The sequence below is a fragment of the Drosophila subobscura genome, chromosome J (assembly GCF_008121235.1).
Source record: "Drosophila subobscura isolate 14011-0131.10 chromosome J, UCBerk_Dsub_1.0, whole genome shotgun sequence".
NCBI classification, from domain to species: domain Eukaryota; kingdom Metazoa; phylum Arthropoda; class Insecta; order Diptera; family Drosophilidae; genus Drosophila; species Drosophila subobscura.
Window position 1 is genome coordinate 968,370 of NC_048532.1, and position 23,493 is coordinate 991,862.

Here is a 23,493-nt window from a genome sequence, read left to right on the forward strand (position 1 = left end):
ACACAATGTAAGAGCGGGGACGGAAAGAGAAAGCTCCTGTGCGTGCCAGCAAATGCTGACCATTTTCCACTAGGAAAACTAACGTATATTTTTTTTGCGGTCTTGAAACACCTAATTGGCACTACCCACAGATACTGATAAAAAAAAAGGCTATCCATATTCATATGCAAAGTAAGTGCAACGTGCCGTGCCGCATTCAAAATTGTACAACTTTTTGGGTAATCCGATTCGGTATTCTCTTCTTGATGCGGGATTTAGCCATGAGAACCAGATGCAATTTGATCCGGGGAGATACAAGCTAAACATGTATCCTTTATATAATCGCACTTTGAAGCGGGTAGTTTTGCCCATCTGGGCTAGGCTGGGATATACCATTTTGCAACAATGGGATTTCTGATATAAAAGCTATTGGATGGAGACCAGTTCAGCTGCACTCTTATTTTTTCCCAATGGAATGGGATTGAAAGATCGATCAAAGATTCTCTTAGCCAGTAGATTTTATCAAAACATTTTATCAAAAGTTTCCGAAAGCTGTAGTTCGAGCCAAAAGTCTGAAATGACTTTGAGGAAATAATTAGAATCGGCGGGATGCACAATATTTTAATCGAAAAAGTTTTGCATTTCTCATGGCTCCTGCACACACAGCTGGCTATCTCGGTAAGAGCAAACGCTTGAAGTACGAGCACATTAGGGGAGGTGTCAGAGTGAAGTCTTTCTCAGAGCTTTAACGTGTCAACACATTGATACTCCTATAAAACAAAAACAAACGAGAAGGGACACGTGAGACGCTTCTTACTCGTCACAACTTGTATAGCCGGTACTCAATAGTACATCTGTGCCTTGGAAGTTTTTTCAAAATGTACTTTTTTTCTTCATATGTCATATTCATCACATCGCCCCCTCCCCTAGAGCCATACACTAAACTAAGCAGAGTGTAGAATGAAAGAATGTGCAAAAAATAAAAAAAGCTGCTGAACGGGTAGGCGTAGCCACTGAAAATAAATTTCTTCATTCTGGCTATAATAATGATCCAGGCTGATCCCAATTCGCAGATCTGATAGATGTGGTCTTTCCCTACAGAATGGTTCCTGGTTTTCTTCTATCTTCAAAATTGTGGATACCGCACATTTTTGCGTTTGCGGGGGCCGAAGGGGTTGGGGCGAAATTTTGAAATACACATGTGAAAGAGTGAGCATACAGCCATCTGGATGCAACATTTTGTGGCTCTAACTTTTATAGAGAGATCTGAGATCTAGGCGCTCAACAAGACGGACGGACAGACAGACATGGCTAAATCGACTCGGCTATTGATTCTGATCAAGAATGTATATACTTTGTGGGTCGAAACGCTTCCTTCTGTGTGTTAAACTTTTTCCGCACAAATACAATATACCCTATTTACTCTCCGAGTACCGGGTATAAAAATGCAAGTCGATATTGCGTCCACTCTACCCTAATAAATTATCTAAAATTATTAATGCTCGAACCATGAAAATCCCATTTACCAATCGCAGCAATATCAAACAAGGTGGAAAATTTTAATCTGATATTTGGGCACTCAGCTCGCGTGGCGGTGAGGCGAGTGCGTTCCCTCAGGGGTTGTCTTGGGCCTGGCTGATGATATGTTGCAGTTGTTGCCACATGCAACACCTTTGCACATGCTCTCCACAGGGTGCGGGTAGCTCACTCACAAATTATTTTGTTTGGGGTATTTTTGCAGTGATTTTTTGTATCAGTTTGGGGTGAAAAACGTGAAAATTGTGGGCTTGGCTGTTTATCGCTTTGAATGCAGTTTACATAAGTGTCAATTAGCAATGGTGCGGTTGGCTGAATCTTAATGGAATTACCGCTGATATTTTCGCCATTCTCGAGCACTCCTCGGCTGTCGGTCGGTGGTCCTCTGCTGATGCTCACTTATAATAGTTCGAGGGATCTAGAGGGATTAGGGTTGGCACCTCAGAACTCTGAGAATGATATTCTGGTCAAAAATATAGTTAATGCTTTACTTTATAACCCAAACAATTTGTTTTATTTTGTTTTAGTCCTAATTAACTGGTCCCGGTACTCGAAGAGTAAATAGGCTATATTGTATATGTGCTCAAAAGTGCTTTCACAGAAGGAAACGTTTCCGACCCCAGAAAGTATATATGTGCATACATATATTCTTGATCAGCATCAGCATGACTATATTAACTCGACTGTCTGTCTTGTCGGACGCCTTTTTTCAAAGATTATAAGATCTAGAGGCACCAAATTTTGTGTGAAGACTTAGGTGATAAAACACTGAATCAAGTTTGTTTCAAAATCTCGCCCGCCTCCTTATGCCATCACAAAGGGCGAAAATCTGCTGTATCCACAATTTTGAAGATAAGAGAAAACTAAAAACGCAATTACGTAGGAAATGAAGATATGTACATACTATGTTTCTATCAGATCACCGAATTGGGATTAGATTGCATTATAAATATAGCCAGAATGAAGAAATTAATTTCCATAGCTACCTCCACCCCGTCCAGAAGCTTTTCTTTTGCTAGCCTATTATTTTCATTCTTCCTCGGTCACACACTCTGGGTCATACAGTGTGCGTCTCTGGGAGAGGGTGGATAGTTTTTTCGGGAGAAGTGCTGTAGATGTAGATGACATGTATGTATGTACATATGTATGTATTAACATATAAACTGACTGAGTCCCGGGTATAAAAAATTTGACGCGCTTCGTATGCTCTCTATTTGTTTTTAAAATGTTTGAAGGCTTAGAATACTCAACTTGTCCCAATTGTTAATGATGTAAATCAATTTCTAAATTAGTTTTCCTTTTTGATAATCAAAATTTATTGTAAATGGTTTTACATATAAAAGTTGAGTGTGGTTAATTAATTAGATTTTAAATTCACGTTAGGGTTTGCGGAGTGTGTGTTCAGGGCCATCAGCTAAAGCGATCCAAAACATCGAAAGTGATGCTACGAAATCAATAAAAATCCTTGTACCAGATCTGCCACATATGTATGTATGTATGTATATGTACACATATGTATGTATGTGTGTGTCTGTTACCACATACACAGTTTAGCAGTTAACATCCGCCATGAGTTCCTGTGAGTGCGCCACAAACACAGACCTGGAAAATATTTAACATTGAGTGAGCTCAGTTTTATTATCCAAACCAATATGAGGGTTGCTCCTGGATTTCGCTTCGTTTCATTTACCGCTCTCCATGTCACCACCTTCTTCTGAAGAGGGAGAAGAGCGCGCTCTCTCTCTCTCTCTCTCTTTCTCTCTAGGAGTTTTCTTTCTTTCTTCCCTGGGATGTTGCGTTGTTTTGATGTCATTCGCTACACGTGCTTAATTTCATTTAATTTATTTAATACTTGAAAAATACGTTTTTGTTCACTTTTGTATTGTATGAGGGGTACAACCCCTCCCGATCCTTGTCCACTGATGCTGTTACTGATACTGATACGTTGCTCCTCTGTTCTCTGTATGTTCGATTAAACGGCGGCACTTGGGCGTGTACAACTGCCAATGAATTCGAATTTCGCCTTTCGCCACGCTGCGTAACGGGCAACGGAATGGAATCGTGTGAGAAGAGAAGAGGAAGAGGGACTGAAAGCAAAAGCAGTAGCTAAAGCGAATTTTCGACCCAAAGACAAATCGCTCTCTTGGGAATTGCTTGATTTACAGTTGTACTCTTCATATTTATACACTTTGCCAAAAGGAAATTTGTTTCTCTGTTGTAACTTAAACATTGCAAATGCATCCTACTAAATGATTCAATCTTGTTCGATATTCCGACTGGAATAGAAAGAATATGTATGAGTTGCTTGGTGGCTCGTCAGTTTACATGGTTAGTGAACCGCGTTCTCCCACACATTGTGGATCCTCTGATGTCCATCAAGGCGCATAATTAACCCGCTCTCATTCGCTTTTACATCCTTGCCCCGTCCTGTGTATGTGTAATGATGTGTGAGTATATTTTTTCCTAAGCGGATTTGCAGTTGGAATTTAATTCTGACGCTTATGTGAGAGGTGGGGAGTAGATGAGTTTTTCCATTATAGAGAGGATGCTCCGAGAGGAGCATTGAAGCAGCTGTCTGGCTGAAGCTTAAGCTCCAAGGTAGCCAAGCAACAATACCTTCTCATTTCACAGAACAAAGATAGAGCCAAGAACCAAATTTATACTGAGAGATCCATAGTCCTTGCTAATTAGAAGCGATGAGCGGCCTGGGTCCGGCAGCCTGTTGGCTGGCACACAAACGAATTGAGTCCTGGTCCCGGATGGCCAAGGAGCGTGTGGGTGCGGTTCGGCGCGTAACTATTGATCGGAACTCCGGAGACGAGAGCAGCGCTAGTGGGAGCAGTACGGCGGGCAATAGCACCATTCCAACCACTAGCGAGGCAGCCGCAGCACCCAACTCCTCGGGAACCGCGACAACACCGCCGCCACAGCCGATGACACCACCGCCGTCGGCCTCGTCTGTGACCTCCACCACAAGTGGGATTGGAAGCGTTTCGGCCGGTAGTGGCAGCGATAGCTGTGATTTGACCACGGACTCGGAGGTTCTTATATTAGTAGGGCATTCCCCTCAGGAGAATACCTAATCCTTCGAAATCTGCATGTATCCTATGTATCCCCACAGGAGGTCAACATAGCCAAGGAATCGCAACCCATCCAGCCGCCTAGACAGGTTCATGGCCTGGCCATGGGTATAAATAATCACATGGGATCGGGATCGGGAGCGGTTTCTGGAACGGACATCTTGCGCGGCCCCGTCGAAGTCTTTCACAGTCCGTTGCACTTGCATCACCAGAGCCGCTCGTTTCCGCCGCGACTCCAGCGCACGCCGTCCATATCCAGCCAGAGCAGCGTGGACAGTGCCCCATCCCGGCATTCGGTAAGTGTCGATTTCCAGTCCCTACTCTCTATCCTCCTGACATCCGACATTTCGTGCTCATCGAAAGTTCAAAACGCAGGGTCATCGCGGTTCCTCCCCCCAAATACGAACCTTTGGACCGGACGGACGTAGCTCGTTGCCGAGTGAACCAGCCTTCCCACACCACCTGGCTCGATCCCCCAGTCCGATGCGCACCATCTCGCTGGACGCCCGATGCGGCAGTCCCGCTCACATAACCGATCCGGGGGACATTCGCACCCCCAGTCCTTCGCAGAGCAGCCTCGCATCGTTGGCCGGAGTCACTGCAGCTGTGGGTGGGGGCCGGGCGGGGGGTCGCTGCCTGTCTCCGCTTCTAATACCGCCAAGATCACAGCCAGGCATGGATCCCGCCGTGGGTCCAGCGTCTCCCTTGGGGGCGCTTCAGCCGGATCTGTATCGATTGCCGGACGGACCCGTCTACCTAACAGCGCCGGAGTCGAGTCACGCAATGGGTCGACTTCACCTGCGTGTGAAATACGATTATCATCTGTTCGATCTGACAGTACATTTGATTGAAGGTTTGTATGGAGCGAATAGTTTTGAGATTTAAATTAACTTCTCACATATACTCGCCTCGCCAGCTCACAATCTTAGCCCAATCGAGGAAGGTGGCTTCCGCGACCCCTACGTCCGTCTGATGCTCCAGCCAGAAGTGGACAGCCGGAAGCGACAGACGCACATCCATCGCGGCGAATCCAATCCGTACTTCGACCAGCACTTCAAGTTTCCGGTTTCGCGAGATCAACTGCAGGGCAAGGAACTGGTTCTGCAGGTGCTCGACTACGATCGCTATTCACATAACGATATCATCGGGGAGGTTCGCCTCTCTGTGGATGGTTTGGATTTGTCCAAGTCGGTTGAGGTGAGTGGTACTGAAGTCAGGGGTAGAATGCTTACTAATCATACGATTGTACTCGAATACTCTCCTAGATCTGGGGGGATTTGCTGCGGACTAAAAAGCCCAAAGAGGATCGACCGGAGTTGCTGTGCTCTTTGAACTATTTACCTCAAGCGGAACGTTTGACGGTTGTTATTATGAAGGCCCGAAATTTGGACACTGTACAGGAGCCGTATGTGAAGGTGGGTTCTATAATCTGTAGGGGAGTTAAGCCTACCTTAACTTGAGCTTTTTTTACAGATTTATCTGATTCAAAATGGCAAGCGCATCAAGAAGAAGAAGACCAGCATTACCAAGTCGGACGACCCCACCAATCCTATCTGGAACGAGGCATTCACGTTTAATCTGCAATCAAATTATCTCCACAGTGCGGCCATTGAGGTAACCTTGCGACGGCAGTGAACTGAAGGAAGCCTTCTTCTTTTTTTTGACGGCTCTGCTGCTAATTCAAGCCAGTGGCCCTATTTTACATATGTCTCTGTTTTAATTCAAAACTCCTATCCCCTCTCATCTCCCTGCGTAGATCTATGTTGTTGGGGCTGGTAGCGAGGCAGCGGAAATTGGCTGTTGCGGCCTAGGCCCCCAGGAGAGCGGTACCGGCTGCCAGCACTGGCACGACATGATTAACAATGCCCGCAAGCCCACGGCCATGTGGCACTACATCCGATAGGCATCTGCTGGAATCAAACAGTACAGCCGTACAGAACTATACATAGTATGTTGGGCTCGACCTCGACACATTAAATAATTATGATTTTACATATGTATGTAATTGCAGCAGCATCAAATCGTGTCTGTCTCGGTGAATGTATCTTAATCTAACATCTTACTTTATGTCTGTGTCTGTAACGTACTCGTGTTCGTGTGAGGCTCTGTGCACGATATGAATATTCAAATGTAGTTATGTTAAAATCTTCATTAGAATTATCAAATTCGAATCTATATTTGTCGGCTATACCTGTTTATAGCTTTTAACCAAGCGGGAGCATGCCCTCCATTGAGCTCAAATGAAAAGTTCCTACACCGTAAAGAAAACTAAACAAATTCAGCAAGAAAAGGTAATTCATTAAACATTTCAGTTGTGCACTTTGTGCAACGGCTATGAGTGAAATCTTTACAAAAAGCACAGAAACAATACATGACAGAAATGGTAGTCGCACATAACACTTACACATGTCAACCAGACTCGTTGACATATCCCAATCGTCGTCAACAGTTTGAGGTCGGACCGAGAATTCTTTCGCTTCGTCTGAGAGTCATTCAAGTGTGCGTTTCTTAAATAATTATGAATACTATACACATTCATGTACCGCATAAGGCGCGGGCCATGCTCTTCGCGTCATATAGGTGAGTGGTCGTCAATCATGTAGGAAGGAAACCTCCCTCAAATTGGCTCAGACGACAAAACATCTAAAGGAGTAGAGTGGAGTCTCTTTTGTGCTGGCGACAGTTGACAAATTGCCATCCTGCTGTTGTCCTTTTGCAATGCGATCCTATGTGTACTTGAATGGGTGTGTGCAATATGTGTTTGTCGTCAATGATGCTCTCTTACTCCCAGAGCAATCGAGAGGGTTTATGCTAATTGTTAACTTAAATATTCTTTTCAACCCAGGACGAGAAATTCTATCAAAGGAGACCTCCACTGAAAAAGTAGTCCGAAGTCATTTCCCAACCACTAAAACCTATTTTATATGTACTTACAACGAGAATTGCCACCTATCCACTCGGCGTGCCATCTAATTTATAAGGGCGTTAATAGGAGGAACGGACTACGGATTTCCATCAAATAAAGCTATGCGTGTGTTTTTGGTGTTTTTGGGAAATATGTCCTCATTATACTAATGTAATGTAATGTATGTGTAAAATATGGTATATACATATATACATAACAAATATGAAAATAATCAAACTACAAACTGTAACCATAAGTACGAGTATATTCTGTAAACATACATACATATAAAAATATGAATATGTCATTATATGAATGGGAATTTAAATTATTCGGTAAATAAATAACTACTACGTTAATTTAATGGCAAGAAATTGTATGATTGCCAAATTACTTTAGGGATACAATTAACATACTCGCACTTTAAAAAAACTAAACTCAATTTCAGACATCAGAAAATCAGTTAAAACGAGAAGGGACGTGTGAGACGCTTTTTACGCGTCACAACTTTTATACTCGGCACTCAGTACTACATCTGCACCTTAGCGGTTATTTGTCAAATTTTACATTTTTTCTTCATCTGTCATCTATGTACATCAACAACACTACTCACGCCAACACGCTATTTTAGCTCGCCACCCTCCCCTAGAGCAACACACTGCAGAGTCAGGGCAGAGACGCGGCAGAGGCAGAGACAGAGACGTGTCAGAGGCAGAGGCCTCTGCCACTGCGCGAAGCAGAGTGTGAATGAGAGAATGTGCAAAAAACAAAGTGAAATTTATAACATTTACTTTTCCTGGATTCCATTGATTTCAAAAACTGCGCCAAACGTTGGGTATCGTTCTAAAAACTGATTCGCTGACACTGCTTGGATTTACATTTACTCGAAAAGAATGAAATGTAAAGTAAAGTACAACCTTGGGCTGTTAATAGTACCTGTCGCCGGACGATAGTCGATCGCGATAGGCGTTCTAGTATATCTAGTATATGGTATTTTAAATGAATGGACTTTGAGATATGCAGTGAGGGGGCATATTTAAGGCGCCATGATATGATTCTCTAGGGTTTTTAGGTAAATTAGTTACATAATTTTCTGTGCCATTCAATAGGCAGGCTAAACTCAGGTGGTTATGCGTATATGTATATTCTGGTATAACCGAACATGCAATAAAAATGCATGAGTGAAACCCGCTACCTACCCGTCGATGGCCTGGCCAGTGGACAGTGGCAAGTTCCACAACCTGTAAGACAAAATTACTTCGAAAGATTTATAAACTCCCTGCCCAGAATATTGCCTTGCAGATCTTAAGATTTACTTCCTATTACATTCCATCCCGCCATGTACTTTGAAATTCTATATCGAAAATAAATACTTTTAATACTTTTACCGACTTTTTACGCGCTTTCACCTTTCAACCAATCAAAATTCAATAATTCTTGTGCGCTCTCTTGATAAGAAAAACCTTTGAAAACTCTCGGATAACCCGCATAGGTGGCGCCACTGTTGATCGCCTCGCCCCTTAAACTCTAGCCTTGCCAACCTCTTACAAAAATACTTCTCCTAAATCCGGTATTTTGCCAATCGATTTCCTTCGAATGCAACAGATTGTAGAGTAAAATCCGTTGTTTTTTTTTTGGTAGCTTTTTGACATGTCCAAACAGTTGGTATATTGTGCAACCTGAGGGCTTGGGAAGTACTCATCCTGTGATGACTGGCTAGCCGGCCTTGCCCCAACAGCAAAAAGGTTCGCAGCATGAGTATGCAACTCAATCGTTTGTATTGGGAAATCATCTGAGTACTGGTCTTTATAAAGGATTGATTCATTAAACGGATAAAATTATAGTTTTAGCCCTGAGAACTCCGAGCAGCTGGTAATATTACGCAGAATTTCAAAATCGAGTAAATTGAAATGGGATATACAGTATATTTACGGTAAATTTTTAAAAGGAAAAGGAACATTTCGGTATATTTCCGAGGGTCAGCTGGTAAATATTATCGATAAGTCCGCGGTCAAATCAGAACAATTTAACGGTTGACTCGTGCGGATGCAAGAACGCAGAAAGCTAGTAAAATTTTAAATCCTTTTTAAATAACAGAATGAAAAACGGAAACTTTCAAATTAATTTCTCAAATGAGTGACAATCAGGTCGGCTTAATTACTATCTATATAAATTGCGCGAGTGCTCTGTGAAATCGGTAAACCAAATCAGTGAATAAATACAAACTCCTTGGAATTTCTTCTGTTGATACAGCAATTTGTGGTGTTCTCCATTAAAATTGTGGATCGTGCTCCAGTTGCAATCAAAACGGATTCACCACAGACTGTCATGCTGGGAGAAACAAAGTCGGCACTCAACTTCAAGCTGCATAAGAGTTAATAATTGTCTAGTTTTTAAGCATGCCGCTTGTGTGTTTCGCCTGACGACAGAGCGTTGGCGGGTGTTGGTAGAGGCTTGACTGATGGGCTCCACATTACATCAAATAGCTCCACTTTCCTTTTACAGGATAACTGCTCTGTGAGCCTCCCTTGTTCTCTTGTGCTGGCTTGTGTGTGTGTGTGTGTGTGTGCGCTTGACTCCTTTGCTCTGTAAAATATGCAATTAGAAAGACATCAAAGCAGAGCTACCGCTCAACGATGACAGACCGCCCACCACCCTCAGACTATTACTTACAGCTACGGCCAATATAATAGCACTTTAAAAAGAACTTTAATTCGTCTTGTCTGTGTGCTCTGATTATCCTTTTGCAACTCTGATGTTGTGCTTTGCAACTCTTAAACATTTTTACAGATTTTCCTAAGTTTAGATCTGCTCGTTCAAAAAGTCTTAAGGTCGCAATATGTTCTGTGGCTCACAAGGAAAATTCACAAAATCTTCGCTGAGCAGCTAAAATTTGTTAAAATATGAGGGTGGCTATTATTTTAGCCGTAGCAGTGACTGACTACTCTTACTGTCTCTTCCTTGCTTAGCTATGCGCTTTGACACAAGCACATAGAAGAGTGCCAGTGAGGCGAGGCGAGAGGCTTCAAGTATCCCCGACTGAGCCCCATCATTAGAGTGCCGTGCCCCACCGTTGGCGGAACTTTGTCTACCGCCGCCTCTGCCACTGCTTTCGATATTATTTATTTATATTTTTCACTTTTAATAAAATGTTGTCGCTGCCGCTGAAAGACTTGGCCAAACTGTCGGAAAGAGAAACAGACGAACAGCCTGTCGAGGTCAATTGGCTTAATTACTGTGTGACAGCGTGTGGACAAGTGGCAGAGGCGTGTTCAAAATACTTGCACTGACACCAGTAACCATACATACACACATATGTACATTCGTACTACGATTATTATGCACATTCCATCGGATCTGTAGTTGTAACTCTCAATCAATAGAGTCCCTTGTCAGGGAAAAACATTAAAATTAATTGGCTTTGGTTTTCATTTTTCGTTTTTACGTTTATTTGATTCAAAATCTACAGCACTGATACCTATTGTGCACACATCCATACATACATAAACAGTGGACAGTGGAAGTAAAAAAGCAAAGCCATTTAAAGAGTTTGAAACGCATACATGAATGTGTGTGTGCATGTGTACATACATATGTACATATGTATGTTTGGAAAACAAAATTGAAAATCCAGTGCTCTCTGCTGCACTGTCCATAAGCATTTTCTTATCGAACGGATGCAATGACATTTGGACATGTACATACATATGTACATAGATGAAGCAGGAGAATCGCGTACGAGTATTCGTGGATGGACACACTCATTTCCCTGCGACTGATCGACTTATCAGTGGTGGCAGTGAACAAAATGCACTCAGCATAGTCCCAATAAGAAATACTTCTGTAAAACAACATAATTCAGTGGACTGAAGAAAAAACGATAAAGATGCGCCCCAGTGGCTGGCAGTTACTGGTTCTGCTCCTCCTGCTGTGTCTCAGTCTCTCTGGCGCCGTGCGCCAGTTGGATGAGAACCAGAGCACCAAGAAGGATCACCGTCACGCCTCAGAGCGACAGGTGCGGCGCCGCAACAAGAGCAACGCCTCCGCCGACCGACAAATACCACCAAAGGTCACCAGTAGCACCAAAAGTAAGACTTCAGATAGCACGGACTCGGAAGACTATGACTGGCTGGATGTGGAAACCAGCGAGGCACTCGATAGTTCGGAGACGGTGGCCGTTCAATCAGTGAGAGCTCATGGAGATGGCGAGTCACATGGTAAGTCTTATCACTGTAGGCTCTGACTCTGGCGGGTCTGAGTCACAGCCCAGTGACCTTTCGAGGAAGATCAAAAGCAACCGCTTATTATAATCAGCATGCAATATGTACGCATATATGTATGTATACATAGCGGGTTATAGAGCTTTAACAAATATCTACAAGTTCTGGTAAAAAAAAAAAAAAGTTCTTCGAATTAAATGTTCCACACTTTTGAAATCGAGATACACATGCATGTACGTAGCCCCTACCCTTCGATTTGCATGCAAATGGAACTACATGCCATCCACACTCCATCGACATCCTCCCCAGGCCCAACACTTAATCAACAGCAATAATTTCTTTTGAGCGCAAACGAAATGTTTTAATTGAAAGTGATGATGATGCTACTCGCACTACTGCATCGGTACGAGAATACGAGTACGAGTATCTGTATGAATCGCTATGAGTGCGTGCTTGAGCGAAAGTGTATCTAAATTGAAACTGTGTTCGAAATTTGTATGAATTGCTCCCAAGCTGTGAGTCTGATGGCGCCAGCATTCGGTCCAAGTCCGAGCCAAACAGATACTTCAGATTCTGGAGCTGCCCCATCCTGCCTGTTTCATTAACTCCAAGCCGGAGTGAATTATGAAGGAGGAAATATTTCATTGGGACGAAGGGAGAGCTGTGGTGTGTGGGTGTCACTTTGTGATAAATGTTAGGTTTCCAATGAAGTTTTATTGCCCTCACATGTACATATGTACATAAATATGTATGTACATATGTATGTACATACATACATATGTGCGTATGCACGTTGCTACTTGGGGCACAGCACAGCCGATTGTCGCTGTTTGCGAAAAGGAAATTCTTCTTCTGTGAGGCGTGTGCCTTGCATCTAAAATGAGATTTGAAATGCTTTGCATACAAATATGTAAAACTAATGTAGGCAGTTCACTTTGATAGTTTATTTGGATTCGATCGATGTGCTCATAAAAAGCTGCATATAAAACCTTTAATTTTGAGAATGCGTAAGCTGCCCTCACGTACTCAGGCCCGGTGGGTGGTCACTCCTCTGATACGGCATATCAGTAGCACTGCCAGGAAATGCCAAAGAACTCTGCGACAAATCAGCTGTGACATTTGACTTGAAGACTCTCAGAGACCGAGTGCTATTGAGACAACTTCTGTAGATATTTATAAATATTCTTCCCCTGGCGTTGGGTTGGCAGGCAACTTAGATCGTTGGCCACAATCGAGGCAGAGGCACAGCCAGAGCCAGAAGAGCCCCGACCCAAGCTAGCTGAAGACTGCGCAACTTTGCAAATAAGCAACTAAAATCGTATTAATAGCACTCACTACGACACATTATTCAGAGAGTGGCCAAACCTAAATGAAAAGTTAACAGTTTTATAAATAAACACTACATAAAATCTAAAAACGAAAAGAGAAGCAAAACTAAAATTCGGAAAATCAAGAAGAGAATCAAACAAGCTATCCAAAACATTGTTCACAGTTTGCCAGTGTTTTTAAATTTGACTCGCCAAATCAATGTTCATAGTTCGCCACATAGTTCGGCAGACATCAAAGTAAATTTCCGCTTCAATTAGTCACAGAAATCCCAAAAAAGAATATTCGGACTTGCTGGGCCGAAAAGAAATGACTGGGCCAAAAATAGGTGACTTCTCAGGCAAATGATGAGGAAATTTTAACATTTTCTCTCCTGCCCCGCCTCGCCTAGGTCTCCTTGTAAAAATGAAATCCATTCGCAATTGCACACTTAATTAATGAGCATTGCTTTTGATGTTCTGTGAAGTTCAGTAGCCCCTCCCTCTCCCCAACAGTTCAGTTCCTGCTCCAAGTGACAAAAACGAAATTTTTCACGCACTCAACAGAACTCTTTGAACCCGCCCTTCGGCCAGCCAGCTGTCACTCGACTCGCTCTGGGGACATGTGTCGCACATGTTGGGTATGCGAAGCGGCAGCAGCTAGGGATGGGCGGAATGGCGAGATCAGACAAGAGTGCGATAAAAATCATATTTGGGGATATGATTGCCTTTGAAAAAAACGAATGTGTGCAAAACGGTGCCAGATTTTCCCCTCTCAGCCCATTCACAAAACATTCGATAGTCCCACGAAGTGATATTAAAAAATAAAAACAAGTGGTTATAGGAATACTCCCACAATATTAATGGAAATCTTTAAATTTAATGCAACTTTTTGGACAGAATTCAATTCTTTTATCTGCGAGTATCTGCAGCCCTTTGTGTCACTCTGCCATATCTCCCATCCATGAGCCCCCATTAAACACTCGCCACCTTGGTTTTCCCAAGAAAAGTTCAGCAGCAATGAACAATCCTCAAAACAATCCGCAGAAGAGGAAAGAGACAGAAAGGCAAGCCGTCACCGTACATAGATTAGCTGCATACTATCCACCTAATTAGTAAAGAGCAGAACCGCCATATCGCAGAGACCCCTGATTTGAAGCGGTTGTTGCTTCCTTTGCCAAAGAAATTATAAGTATCTTCGGGTACAGATTAACATATGGCGATGGGCAATCGCAAATCAGGCAGATCAGACCATGCTCTTCCAGGCATGTCTCTTGCTGTTTTTCTGTGGCATTTTCTTTCATTTAAATGTACTGAGTGGTGTCAAAATCCATGTCATTAAACGCGTAAGAAGCGTCTCACACATCACTTCTCGTTTTAATATATATTTTTTCTCCCTCTAGATATCTTCACATGTTGCAATCAGGTCTTTGGCTCATGTCGCACAGCTTGCGAAAATGTAAGTATGGGAAGCATCGCGACGGGAGGAAACGTTGAAGTTAATCATACTTACATATGTACATACATATTTATACATTTGTATAAACATATATCATAAATTAATTCTGTTACTGGTTTTGTAAGCAGAAATATCCATGTACATACATATGTAAAAAATAAGAAAATTGTGAATATATGTATCTTTCAAAAAATATATTTTAAATATGCATATTACATTATATTATTATACCCGGTACTCGAAGAGTAAATAGGGTATATTGTATTTGTGCGGATAACGGTTGCATGTAACGCACAGAAGGAAACGTTTCCGACCCCATAAAGTATATATGCATGTATATTCTTGATCAGCATCAATAGCCGAGTCGATTGAGCCATGTCTGTCTGTCCGTCTGTCCGTCCGTCCGTCTGTCCGTCTTGTTTGTCGGAGCCACCAAATGTTGCATCCAGACTGCTGTATGCTCACACTGAAACCAGTGTATTTCAAATATGAGCCCCGCCCCCTTCCGCCCCCGCAAAAAGGCGAAAGCCTCCCAATCCTACAATTTTGAAGATAAAAGAAAACTAAAAACGGCATTCCGTAGGGAATGACCATTTCTATCAAATCACCAAAGCTTATTATGGCCACAATGAAAAAATTAATTTGCAGTGGAAAAACCCACCCCGTCCCGCAGCTTGTATTTGTTTTTTTCACATTCTCTCATTCACACTCTGCTTCGCGCAGTGGCAGAGGCCTCTGCCTCTGACACGTCTCTGCCTCTGTCTCTGCCGAGTCTCTGCCCTGACTCTGCAGTGTGTTGCTCTAGGGGAGGGTGGCGAGCTAAAGGAGCGTGTTGGCGTGAGTAGTGTTGTTGATGTAGATGACAGATGAAGAATAATGTAAAATTTGCAGATGTAGTACTGAGTGCCGAGTATAAAAGTTGTGACGCGTAAGAAGCGTCTTACACGTCCCTTCTCGTTTTTTGTTTACTCCGCTGCGTCGCCAAAGTCTTGGCCAGGCCAAACCCAACAAAAAATTGTCTCAAAGGAAATCAATGTGTCTGCAATAAATATTAAACGCCATTCCGGTAACTTGCCATCTAGGAACATAGTTGAGTGGACAGCCGTTCAGATTCAGATTGAACCATCCGATAAGAGGGAAAACTACTCCTCGTCACATTTCCTGTTATTTTTATGTGCACACTCTCACTCCATCTCTCTCTGTGTATGCAACTGCGAGAGGTGCATACTAAGCAAAATAAATTTAGAATTCCATAAGCGTGGCTCAGTCAGTCATCAAGAACTATTATGACAGGTTTTACGACTGTTGGAAAGAACTTTGAATGCCATATCCGCCGCGCGGTGTTCAGTGTTCAGTGCTCGGCGTGGAGTTGTATGTATGAGCCTTGTGCCAAAAAGGAAAATTCAGGCTTCCATCGCAGCCCCAGCTCGACAAAATCCACACACACAAAAATTGCATTGTTAATTAGCATAAACTGGCAAACAGGTAATTGCAGCTCAAAGACCAAGCCCAGACAAGAGTCAGAGCCAGAGACAGTGCTAGTGCCAGTGCCAGATCCAGAGCCAGACCAACCAGTTTGCCACTCAAAGTCATTCATAATACTTAAGCCCGGGCAAAAATCAATTTGTTGTTTGTGTGCGCCCATACTGCATACCCGATCCCGAGCCCCGGGCCCGGACCTGTGTCTGCGTGTGTCTCGGTAGCCTGCTCCTAGCTAGCCCCGTCAAAAGACCACAATCAAATCACTGGCATCATTTAACTTTGTAATCATAACAATTTTCCTCCAAAACCAATTAGTTTTTCCAACTGAAAGTGGGCTGAGGTTTCTCCGCTTTGTATTCCATTTTCACTTACAAATGCAAATTAAGGCATTAAATGTTTTGCCCAAATTGAAACTGACAAAATTACAACTAACCACAAAACAGGATAATGCCAAAGTAAAATGAAGCAAACTGGTTTTTTCCCACAAGCACAGTCATTGGCATAGGCAAGGTATGGTATTTCCCATTTAAATTTGAGTTTCCTTGGTTATGGAAGAGATTAGAGAGCGTTAAGATCTTTGCAGTGGGAGTCGGGAAATAGAAGACCCAATTGATATCCGAACCACAGCTATTGAAAAACGTGTGAAAAGTCGAGCCGCGATTGGAGATCAGATCTCCTATCACGATAAGTGCAAATTTACGCCCATTCTATTATTAAAGAAAGGTCTTTTGTTGTCCCGCGGGCAAAAATTGTCAGGAAGGTCTGCGTCTGCGTCTATCCTGATGGTGCCTATCCTGCCAAGGTGACCAGGCTGCGAGATGGAAGGGGATTCCAGAACAAGTGAGCCTCCGTCTGGGCTTGTGCATGCGTGGGAGTGTGTGACCCGGCCATGGACACTTCATTAAAAAAACTGCAACAGCCATGGATGTGATCACATGTTCATATGTACATATACATACATACATTCAGGGGTGTATTCTCAAGGGGGAGGAGAGTTAATAAAATCCAACTTGTACTTGTATGTATGTGTATGTATGTATATGTTTTTGTTGAATTGCTTGCAGGACTAACAAATTCATTCTTGATGGTCCCCAATGTAGTAAACCTTAACTACGCTCCTGCTTATGCTAATTTGAATTTATTGGAAGGCCTGGCCTGGCCAGTTTTAAGGACAAGAGAGATGAAGTGCACGTATCTTGAGCATCTTGAATAGACATCGCTTTACTCAGATTACTGTAGCCGATATGCAAGTCTCACGCCGAGCCTGAGCCTGAGTCTGAGCCTGAAAATTTGATAGTGCAATTTCCTGCGCCTCTCCCTTATCGATAGGTAGATCGGAGAGGGGGAGGAGTAAAGCAGAAAATGTTATTTATGATGGTGTCAGGAACAGAACAGCATCCAGAGACGAGTGTGTAACATAATACGCCAAAAAATAAAAAAGCAACCAGCATGTTTTGGTCTCCCTCGGCAACCCCCGATACGAATCCCTCATTAAGGTCCCGCTGCGACTGCAGTGAGCACTTGAAGCAGATCGCAACAGGTTAGGGTCTAGAGGGCCGACAGCTAAACATCTAAATCGGTTATTAGGTTTTGATTCCACTGGCCTTAGATGGGGTTTTTATCTGCCATCTAATTAAAGTTATGTATGTCCACATTTCCAGTTATCGTTGGTGGAGTTTGCCTCGGGTGGCGCTGGCGATGGTCGTGAGGAGCTGCGAAAGTATTGTCAACTGCCTCAGGTGGAATTCTGGACGTGCATCAACCAGACTTTCGAAGGTAAGCGGGAATGTACTGGCAATCCACTCAGATAATCAATCCTCATCGTCTTATTCTTATTGGACTTACTCTCCGCAGCGGTCACCCGCGGTGCCGACTGGTCGGGCAGGCGTTGCTGCCAATTTGGTGTTCTGCAACATTGTCGGAATGTCTGCGCCTCGGCGAACCAAGCACCGGTCCACAACTGCAGGCAGAGCGATGAACAAATGCTGTACGACTGTCTGGAGCGCCAGGAAGCGGCGGATCGGTGTTGTGGCCAGGCGCGCACCTCCGAGTGTCTTGAGGTAAGATGGTTGGTTCTAGTTACTAAAAGGACATCATCACATGATGCCTACAAAGAGAATCTTTATCATATTAGGTACTCAAACAGATGAAGGTTCTATGTCATAGCCAGAAGTAGTACATATGTAAGTACTATGATTGTACGTTTTTTCGTTGTCTTCTGAGCTCACATACCCTCTGTGTACATAAGAATGACACAAAACCCAGATAATTTAAGAATATGTTGAGTTGTTTGCTCTTACCATTTATGCTTGAGGGCAGAGGATTATAATACCTAAAACAAGTACTTTAGACCAATCGTATTTTTTGGTCAACTGTCGTCAGACACTTCTCGGTAAAGGTTTTCCATTTTTTTGAGGAAGAACTCCCAAAAAGAAATGGAGCAAATAATTAATAGATATGTACATATGTATATACATGTATATACATATGTACATATATACATATGTACATACGAGCATCCACTCTCTTTCGTCAACTTTCCAGTGGTTTTCCATAATTTGTGTAATTTTCAAAATTGTTTGGGGAAATCGATACGTAGCATATCTGGAATAGACAAGAATTGGGTGTTTTATAATCATAATTGTTCGGTTTTTCTTTACAGACTTGCCGTGCTGCCTTTGAGCCCTCCAATGCCAGCCAGGGTCATATGGACATTGATTCCTCATGCGGGGATCGCAACTTGGATGTGGTACAGTGCATACACAACCACACGGATATGGCGCCGTTGGCCAACGCCCAACAATGTAAGAAGTCCGGCTATCCGGGACCGTGGACACCGAAATTAATACATCCTCTGAAAATCCCGAACAGATCTGCAGTGCTGTGCGTACAGCAACAAGGAGCACTGTCGCCACACCTGCCGGAACCTGCTGCATCAGAATGGGACCCAGGTAGAGCGTAGCGAAGTGATTTTTACGCGGCTGGAGGCGGCGGGATGTGGCACGCCCTTGCCACACTTGCCCTTCTGGCAATGCTTCCTGACGGTGACTCGAAAGCTGTATGTTCCAGCTGGAGGAGGACTTTCATCGCACCGACGAGTGGGGGGCAAGGCAACTGAGGCTGTGGGAGAAGCAAACCACCTTGGCATCGATGCAGCCAAGCGGCAGTGCTGCGAGCAGGCCAGCAGCCACAGATGCCGTCGCCTCTGCACCCAGATCTTCACCAGTGACTGGTGGGAGACACGGGTCAGCTTCGACAGCGAGTGTTTGGAGCAGCCCGACGAACGGGAGCTGCGTCGATGCGTAGAGAGCGTGGATGCCCCGTGCGAGCTGGGCTGCGATGGCCTCAGCTTCTGCTCAAACTTTAATAATCGTCCGACGGATCTCTTCCGCAGCTGCACCCCAGCCCACGATGCGGCGGCCAGGGAGGACTTCCTGATGCTGCAGAAGCGCGGCTTTGTTCGGGTTCTCGGCCAGGAACTTTTCATCAAGAACACCACCAGCTGTGCCCCAGACAAATGGCAGGCTCTTGTGTGCGCTCTGCAACTGCAACCCTGCACTAGGATGGGACTCTTCAACGGCATCTGCAGCGAGGACTGCCACGAGCTGCTGGAGGAGTGCTTGGACTGGACACGCCAACAGAAGCGACCCCAGGCCATTTGTTCGCGACTCCAACCCACGGTGGAAGAGGACGAGGAGCCGCTCCCATGCATCTCCTTACGGTCGTATCTGCGGAAAGAGCCCCGCAACGCTGTTGGACCTTACGGACTGACCTCGCCCTGCTCTAAAAAACCGTGCAATGCAAGTGAGGTGTGTGTCCTGCAGAGGAGAGGCGACATCCAAGGCTACGCCTGCATTCCAGGATGCAGCCTGGGCCAGGCCTCAAGCCTGATTGTGCCCTTTGGGGCGTACGTACGGCTCGGCAAGAGCAGCTTCCACACCAAGTCCGATGTGGGCCAGCCACTGACCGCCGAGCACATTGTTTGCAGCTGCGGACTTCAGGGCCACCTAGAGCAGTGCCAGCCGCTGCCCAGCTACACCCACGCCCACTGCACACTTCCAGGGGGACGAAGTTTCCGCCATGGCTCATCCTTCTACCTGGAGTGCAATCTCTGCAGCTGCTTCGCCGGCGAGATCACCTGCACCAAGAAGCAGTGTCGCCTGCCCGGATTCACGGACTCCAGCTACACAAGCCTCCCATGCAACTGTGCGGCTCATTACGTGCCCGTGTGTGGCTCGAACGGGAACACCTATCCCTCGGCCTGCGTGGCCAAGTGCCACATGCCGGAGGGCAACTATGTGTACGGGGCATGCAATGCCCGAAATGCTTGCCAGGCGGCGGCTCCCAACAGTTGCCCTCAAGGAACCCAGTGCCTAGACAAACGGAAGGTTTGCCTGGCCAGCATGCAGCGGCCCTGTCAGCAGTACGTCTGTGGTAAGCTCAAGTCGGTTTCAGCTTGTAAGTGTGCGTCCATTATTAACCTTAACTCATCTCATCGTAGTAAACTCCAGCGCCACAAACTGCTCCTCCTACCATCAGGATGAGGTGTGTGACACCGAGGGACGAACTCACGCCAATGCATGCGCTCTGCTGAGAGAAAATCCCAGTGGTCAGGTGGACTATTGGTCGGCCTGCCAGTCGAATCGCGCCTCGCCGTCGCCGTCGCCGTCGCCCGTCTGTGGCATTAATGGGGTGACCTATCGGAGCATTTTCGCAGCGAGGGCCGAGTACGTGCTGGCCGACTACGTGGGTCGCTGTCGGGAGGTGGGCTTGCTGGCCAGCGAAATGGGAAGACGATGTCGGACAGTCCAGTGCCCGGCTCCAGTGTCCAGAAACTGTCGATTGATTGTGCCGCCCGGGGCATGTTGTCCGCTTTGTGCAGGCGGAGCCTTCAGGATTATCTACTCCCGGAAGCAGTTTGATCGGGCCATGTATGGGCTGCGCGCTCAGAACAGCACGTTGCTCACGCTGCATGGGGTGCTCCAGCAGCTCGACGGGCTGGTGCAGGTTAACGAGTGCCAGCTGACGGGATTTCTCACCATGGAAGTAGGCATTTTTGTGGCTCTGGTGCCAAGCAGCAGCATCAAGCGACCAACCCGGCTCCAACTGGACGCTTGTGCGCGCGAGGCAGAAAAGATCTCTTCGCTGATAAATGCCCAGTCCCCAAGGATCACTACCAACCTGGCCCTGTCATGTCTAACTGTATCGCATATGCTGGAACCCACACCAAATGGAGCGGAATTGCATGGTTCTAGAGCGCTATTGCTAGTGCCCCTCATCTTTTTTTTAGTTAGTAGTTATAGGATAGAATATTAGCTTTATAATGAGTGTTTAAGATGTGAACAATCAAGTGGATTCTTGGTGCCAATTAATCAATTAGTTTACCAGATGGAATGTGCCTTCAACGTCTAGGAATTGTCCCTCTATATTATGTGATATTAGGCTCATTAATTAATGTTTAAGCAAAAGGTCCGGGTTATGCTATGTATGTAGAATGGGTTTTTATTCGCTGTCGGACAAACCAACGTCTGTCCATGGGCGCAGCTAGTCCAATAAAAACTCACTTATGGACCCCCCAAACCCCACTAGTAAAAGAGCGAATTAAATTGAAGCATTGCTCCATTTATTGAACCAATCCACAAAAAAATCTTATTTCGGTTTTATAATAAGTATGCGAAAGCAAAGAAAACTAATAGCTCCCTTAGGACGTCTCCATGGGCACCACCTCGATGCGCTCAGTGATGTGCATGTCCTTGGTGGTGGAATGGAGAACTTGTGTTGCGCCAATGTTAAAGCGATAGTCCAACTGGCGCTTACCCTTCTTGTTGGCTAGCTCGTAGTTGCGAAGATATTCCACGCTGTCCTTGCGTATCACGCACAAATCAACGTTCGAGCCCGAGCCCAAGTCGTTGAAAATACCAGCCGCGATTGCATCGCGTACGAGCAACTTGGCCTCCTCCTCGGACAGGTCGGGCTTCCAGCGGCTCTCGAACACAGACATGGCGGCCAGGCTTCCGGACCCCATGGTGGCATAGGGCAGCTTGTCGGAGCTGCCATGAGGATGAATGGAATAGATGTGGGGCCCAGTTTTATCCACGCCGCCCAGCACCAAGGCAGCACTGATATGACCCTGGTAGCGGAAAAGCATTTGCTTCAGCATGGTGTTGGCGGCCACCACGCGCACCTCTCGCTCGGTGCTGAGGCGGTGCAGCTCCAAGTGGGACGAAATGAGATCGGTAGTCATTTCGGTGTCGGCCGCAGTTCCTGCACCACAGCAGCTGCAAGGTATGTGTTAGTTGAGGCGCTTCCACTCAAAACAAACTATCCACTCACTATATATTCTTGGCCAGATAATGGATCTTGGCGCAGTTCTTGTCAGATACAATGGGACCCTCGGTGGCGCGGGTGTCGGCTCCCAGGACCACACCATCCTTGTAAATTATGCCAACAATGGTGGTTCCCGTTTTGGTTGTGGTCGGCGGCTTGAAACCCCCACTCAGAAGTGTCGCATTTCTGCAGAAGAAGACTTGTCATGAAGGTACGCCGAACGTTTCACGAGCTTACCGCTTGCAGTTGTCAAAGTTGAAGCCAGCGCGTGGCAGGTTGCGTGCCAAATCCAGATCCATTGCGTATTTATATCTTCTTTTTACTGCTTTTACTCGAGAAAATACCTTTTTATTTCGAGCGGAATGACAATCAAAATTATAATCAGTGTGACTGAGCTTCAGGAAAATACTTTCATATACCAACAAGTTAATAAAATATACTGTTTTATATACCGAATGAACAATGTTTCGGAGTTTATTTATGCTGTTTAATATTTATTTAGCTAGCAGCAGAGTGTGACCAGAGGTGAAAGCCGCATTCCGTACGGTTAAACTTCTCAGGAAGTTGCCTTGTTTACTTTTGAAAATGTGTGAAAATTGAATAAAAGGTTAATAAACCAATGAAAGTAAAATGGATCCATTCAGGACACACCTTTTAGTGAGATTGGCGGCTCTTGCATTAGTGGAGAAGGAGGACAATCAACGAAATAAGCGCAAAAAACTTTGATTAAACCCATATCTGCAGGAAAGAAACCAGAAACTAAAAATTTGAGTACTATAAGTATGGAGCATGAGTATGGAAACCCATCTAACAATACCCTTTTGCACATTCCGCAGTTTGAAAATATGACTCAGAATATGACAGTTTCGAGTCAAAAACATCGCCTTCGCCCCTTCTCGGCAGAATCCTGTGGAGCAGTACTTGGTCCCAAAAGGAAAACATCTTAAAACAATTTTTTAACATCCCACTCGGGTCAGTGTCAGCAACTGGCGTTCAAATAAGTTAGAAAAATTAAAAATGCAAATACCGAAATATACCTATCCATTTTCTAAATATCCAATGGAATATAATGGTACAGTATGGTATTCAATATAAACTCATTAATCTATAATAATATTTATATTTTTGGCCGTTGATGGCCTCAAGCTCGTTGAGAAGCACGGTGGTCATTTATCTCTCAACTTCAACGGCTTTCTTGCCT

General features: G+C 44.7%; 3 protein-coding genes across 7 annotated transcripts in view; 2 read left to right on the top strand and 1 right to left on the bottom strand.

Annotated features, from left to right (window-relative positions):
• LOC117894550 (synaptotagmin-5) overlaps positions 1-7,725 on the top strand; it is a 35,892-nt gene extending 28,167 nt beyond the window's left edge. The window contains exons 1-8 of one of the 4 annotated variants that reach the window (XM_034801671.1): positions 4,098-4,556; positions 4,637-4,891; positions 4,959-5,448; positions 5,512-5,792; positions 5,861-6,010; positions 6,069-6,209; positions 6,352-6,543; positions 6,607-7,725. In XM_034801671.1, coding sequence (XP_034657562.1) covers positions 4,212-4,556; positions 4,637-4,891; positions 4,959-5,448; positions 5,512-5,792; positions 5,861-6,010; positions 6,069-6,209; positions 6,352-6,498 — 1,809 coding nt within the window. In that variant the 5' untranslated portion in view covers positions 4,098-4,211 and the 3' untranslated portion in view covers positions 6,499-6,543; positions 6,607-7,725. Of the gene's footprint in view, positions 1-4,097; positions 4,557-4,636; positions 4,892-4,958; positions 5,449-5,511; positions 5,793-5,860; positions 6,011-6,068; positions 6,210-6,351; positions 6,544-6,606 lie in introns of those variants that run through there. The other 3 variants (XM_034801672.1, XM_034801673.1, XM_034801674.1) reach the window with 3 other exon arrangements.
• Positions 7,726-11,095: 3,370 nt separating this feature from the next.
• Positions 11,096-21,600, top strand: LOC117893438 (reversion-inducing cysteine-rich protein with Kazal motifs). 2 transcript variants are annotated; one of them, XM_034800055.1, is made up of 7 exons: positions 11,096-11,717; positions 14,428-14,483; positions 17,627-17,741; positions 17,820-18,025; positions 18,628-18,769; positions 18,837-20,399; positions 20,467-21,600. In XM_034800055.1, exons 1-7 carry the CDS (start codon positions 11,387-11,389, stop codon positions 21,279-21,281), a joined length of 3,228 nt encoding a protein of 1,075 aa, XP_034655946.1. In that variant the 5' UTR covers positions 11,096-11,386; the 3' UTR covers positions 21,282-21,600. The 2 variants fall into 2 exon arrangements, with proteins under 2 accessions (XP_034655946.1, XP_034655948.1); XM_034800057.1 differs by lacking the exon at positions 11,096-11,717 and adding an exon at positions 13,210-13,374.
• Positions 21,567-22,689, bottom strand: LOC117893439 (proteasome subunit beta type-7). Its single transcript, XM_034800058.1, has 3 exons — positions 22,530-22,689; positions 22,299-22,478; positions 21,567-22,243 (listed from the first exon to the last, which is right to left on the bottom strand). Exons 1-3 carry the CDS (start codon positions 22,589-22,591, stop codon positions 21,667-21,669), a joined length of 819 nt encoding a protein of 272 aa, XP_034655949.1. The 5' UTR covers positions 22,592-22,689; the 3' UTR covers positions 21,567-21,666.
• Positions 22,690-23,493: the final 804 nt, after the last annotated feature.

Excerpts from the sequence above, each read along its gene's own strand:
- LOC117893438 (XM_034800055.1), top strand. The coding sequence starts at position 11,387 with ATGCGCCCCAGTGGCTGGCAGTTACTGGTTCTGCTCCTCCTGCTGTGT. Across the intron at positions 18,770-18,836 it reads GTTGGCCAACGCCCAACAAT|ATCTGCAGTGCTGTGCGTAC; the intron begins GTAAGAAGTCCG and ends AATCCCGAACAG. Across the intron at positions 20,400-20,466 it reads CTGTCAGCAGTACGTCTGTG|TAAACTCCAGCGCCACAAAC; the intron begins GTAAGCTCAAGT and ends ATCTCATCGTAG.
- LOC117893439 (XM_034800058.1), bottom strand. The coding sequence starts at position 22,591 with ATGGATCTGGATTTGGCACGCAACCTGCCACGCGCTGGCTTCAACTTT. Across the intron at positions 22,479-22,529 it reads AACTTTGACAACTGCAAGCG|AAATGCGACACTTCTGAGTG; the intron begins GTAAGCTCGTGA and ends CTTCTTCTGCAG. Across the intron at positions 22,244-22,298 it reads TATCTGGCCAAGAATATATA|CTGCTGTGGTGCAGGAACTG; the intron begins GTGAGTGGATAG and ends CATACCTTGCAG.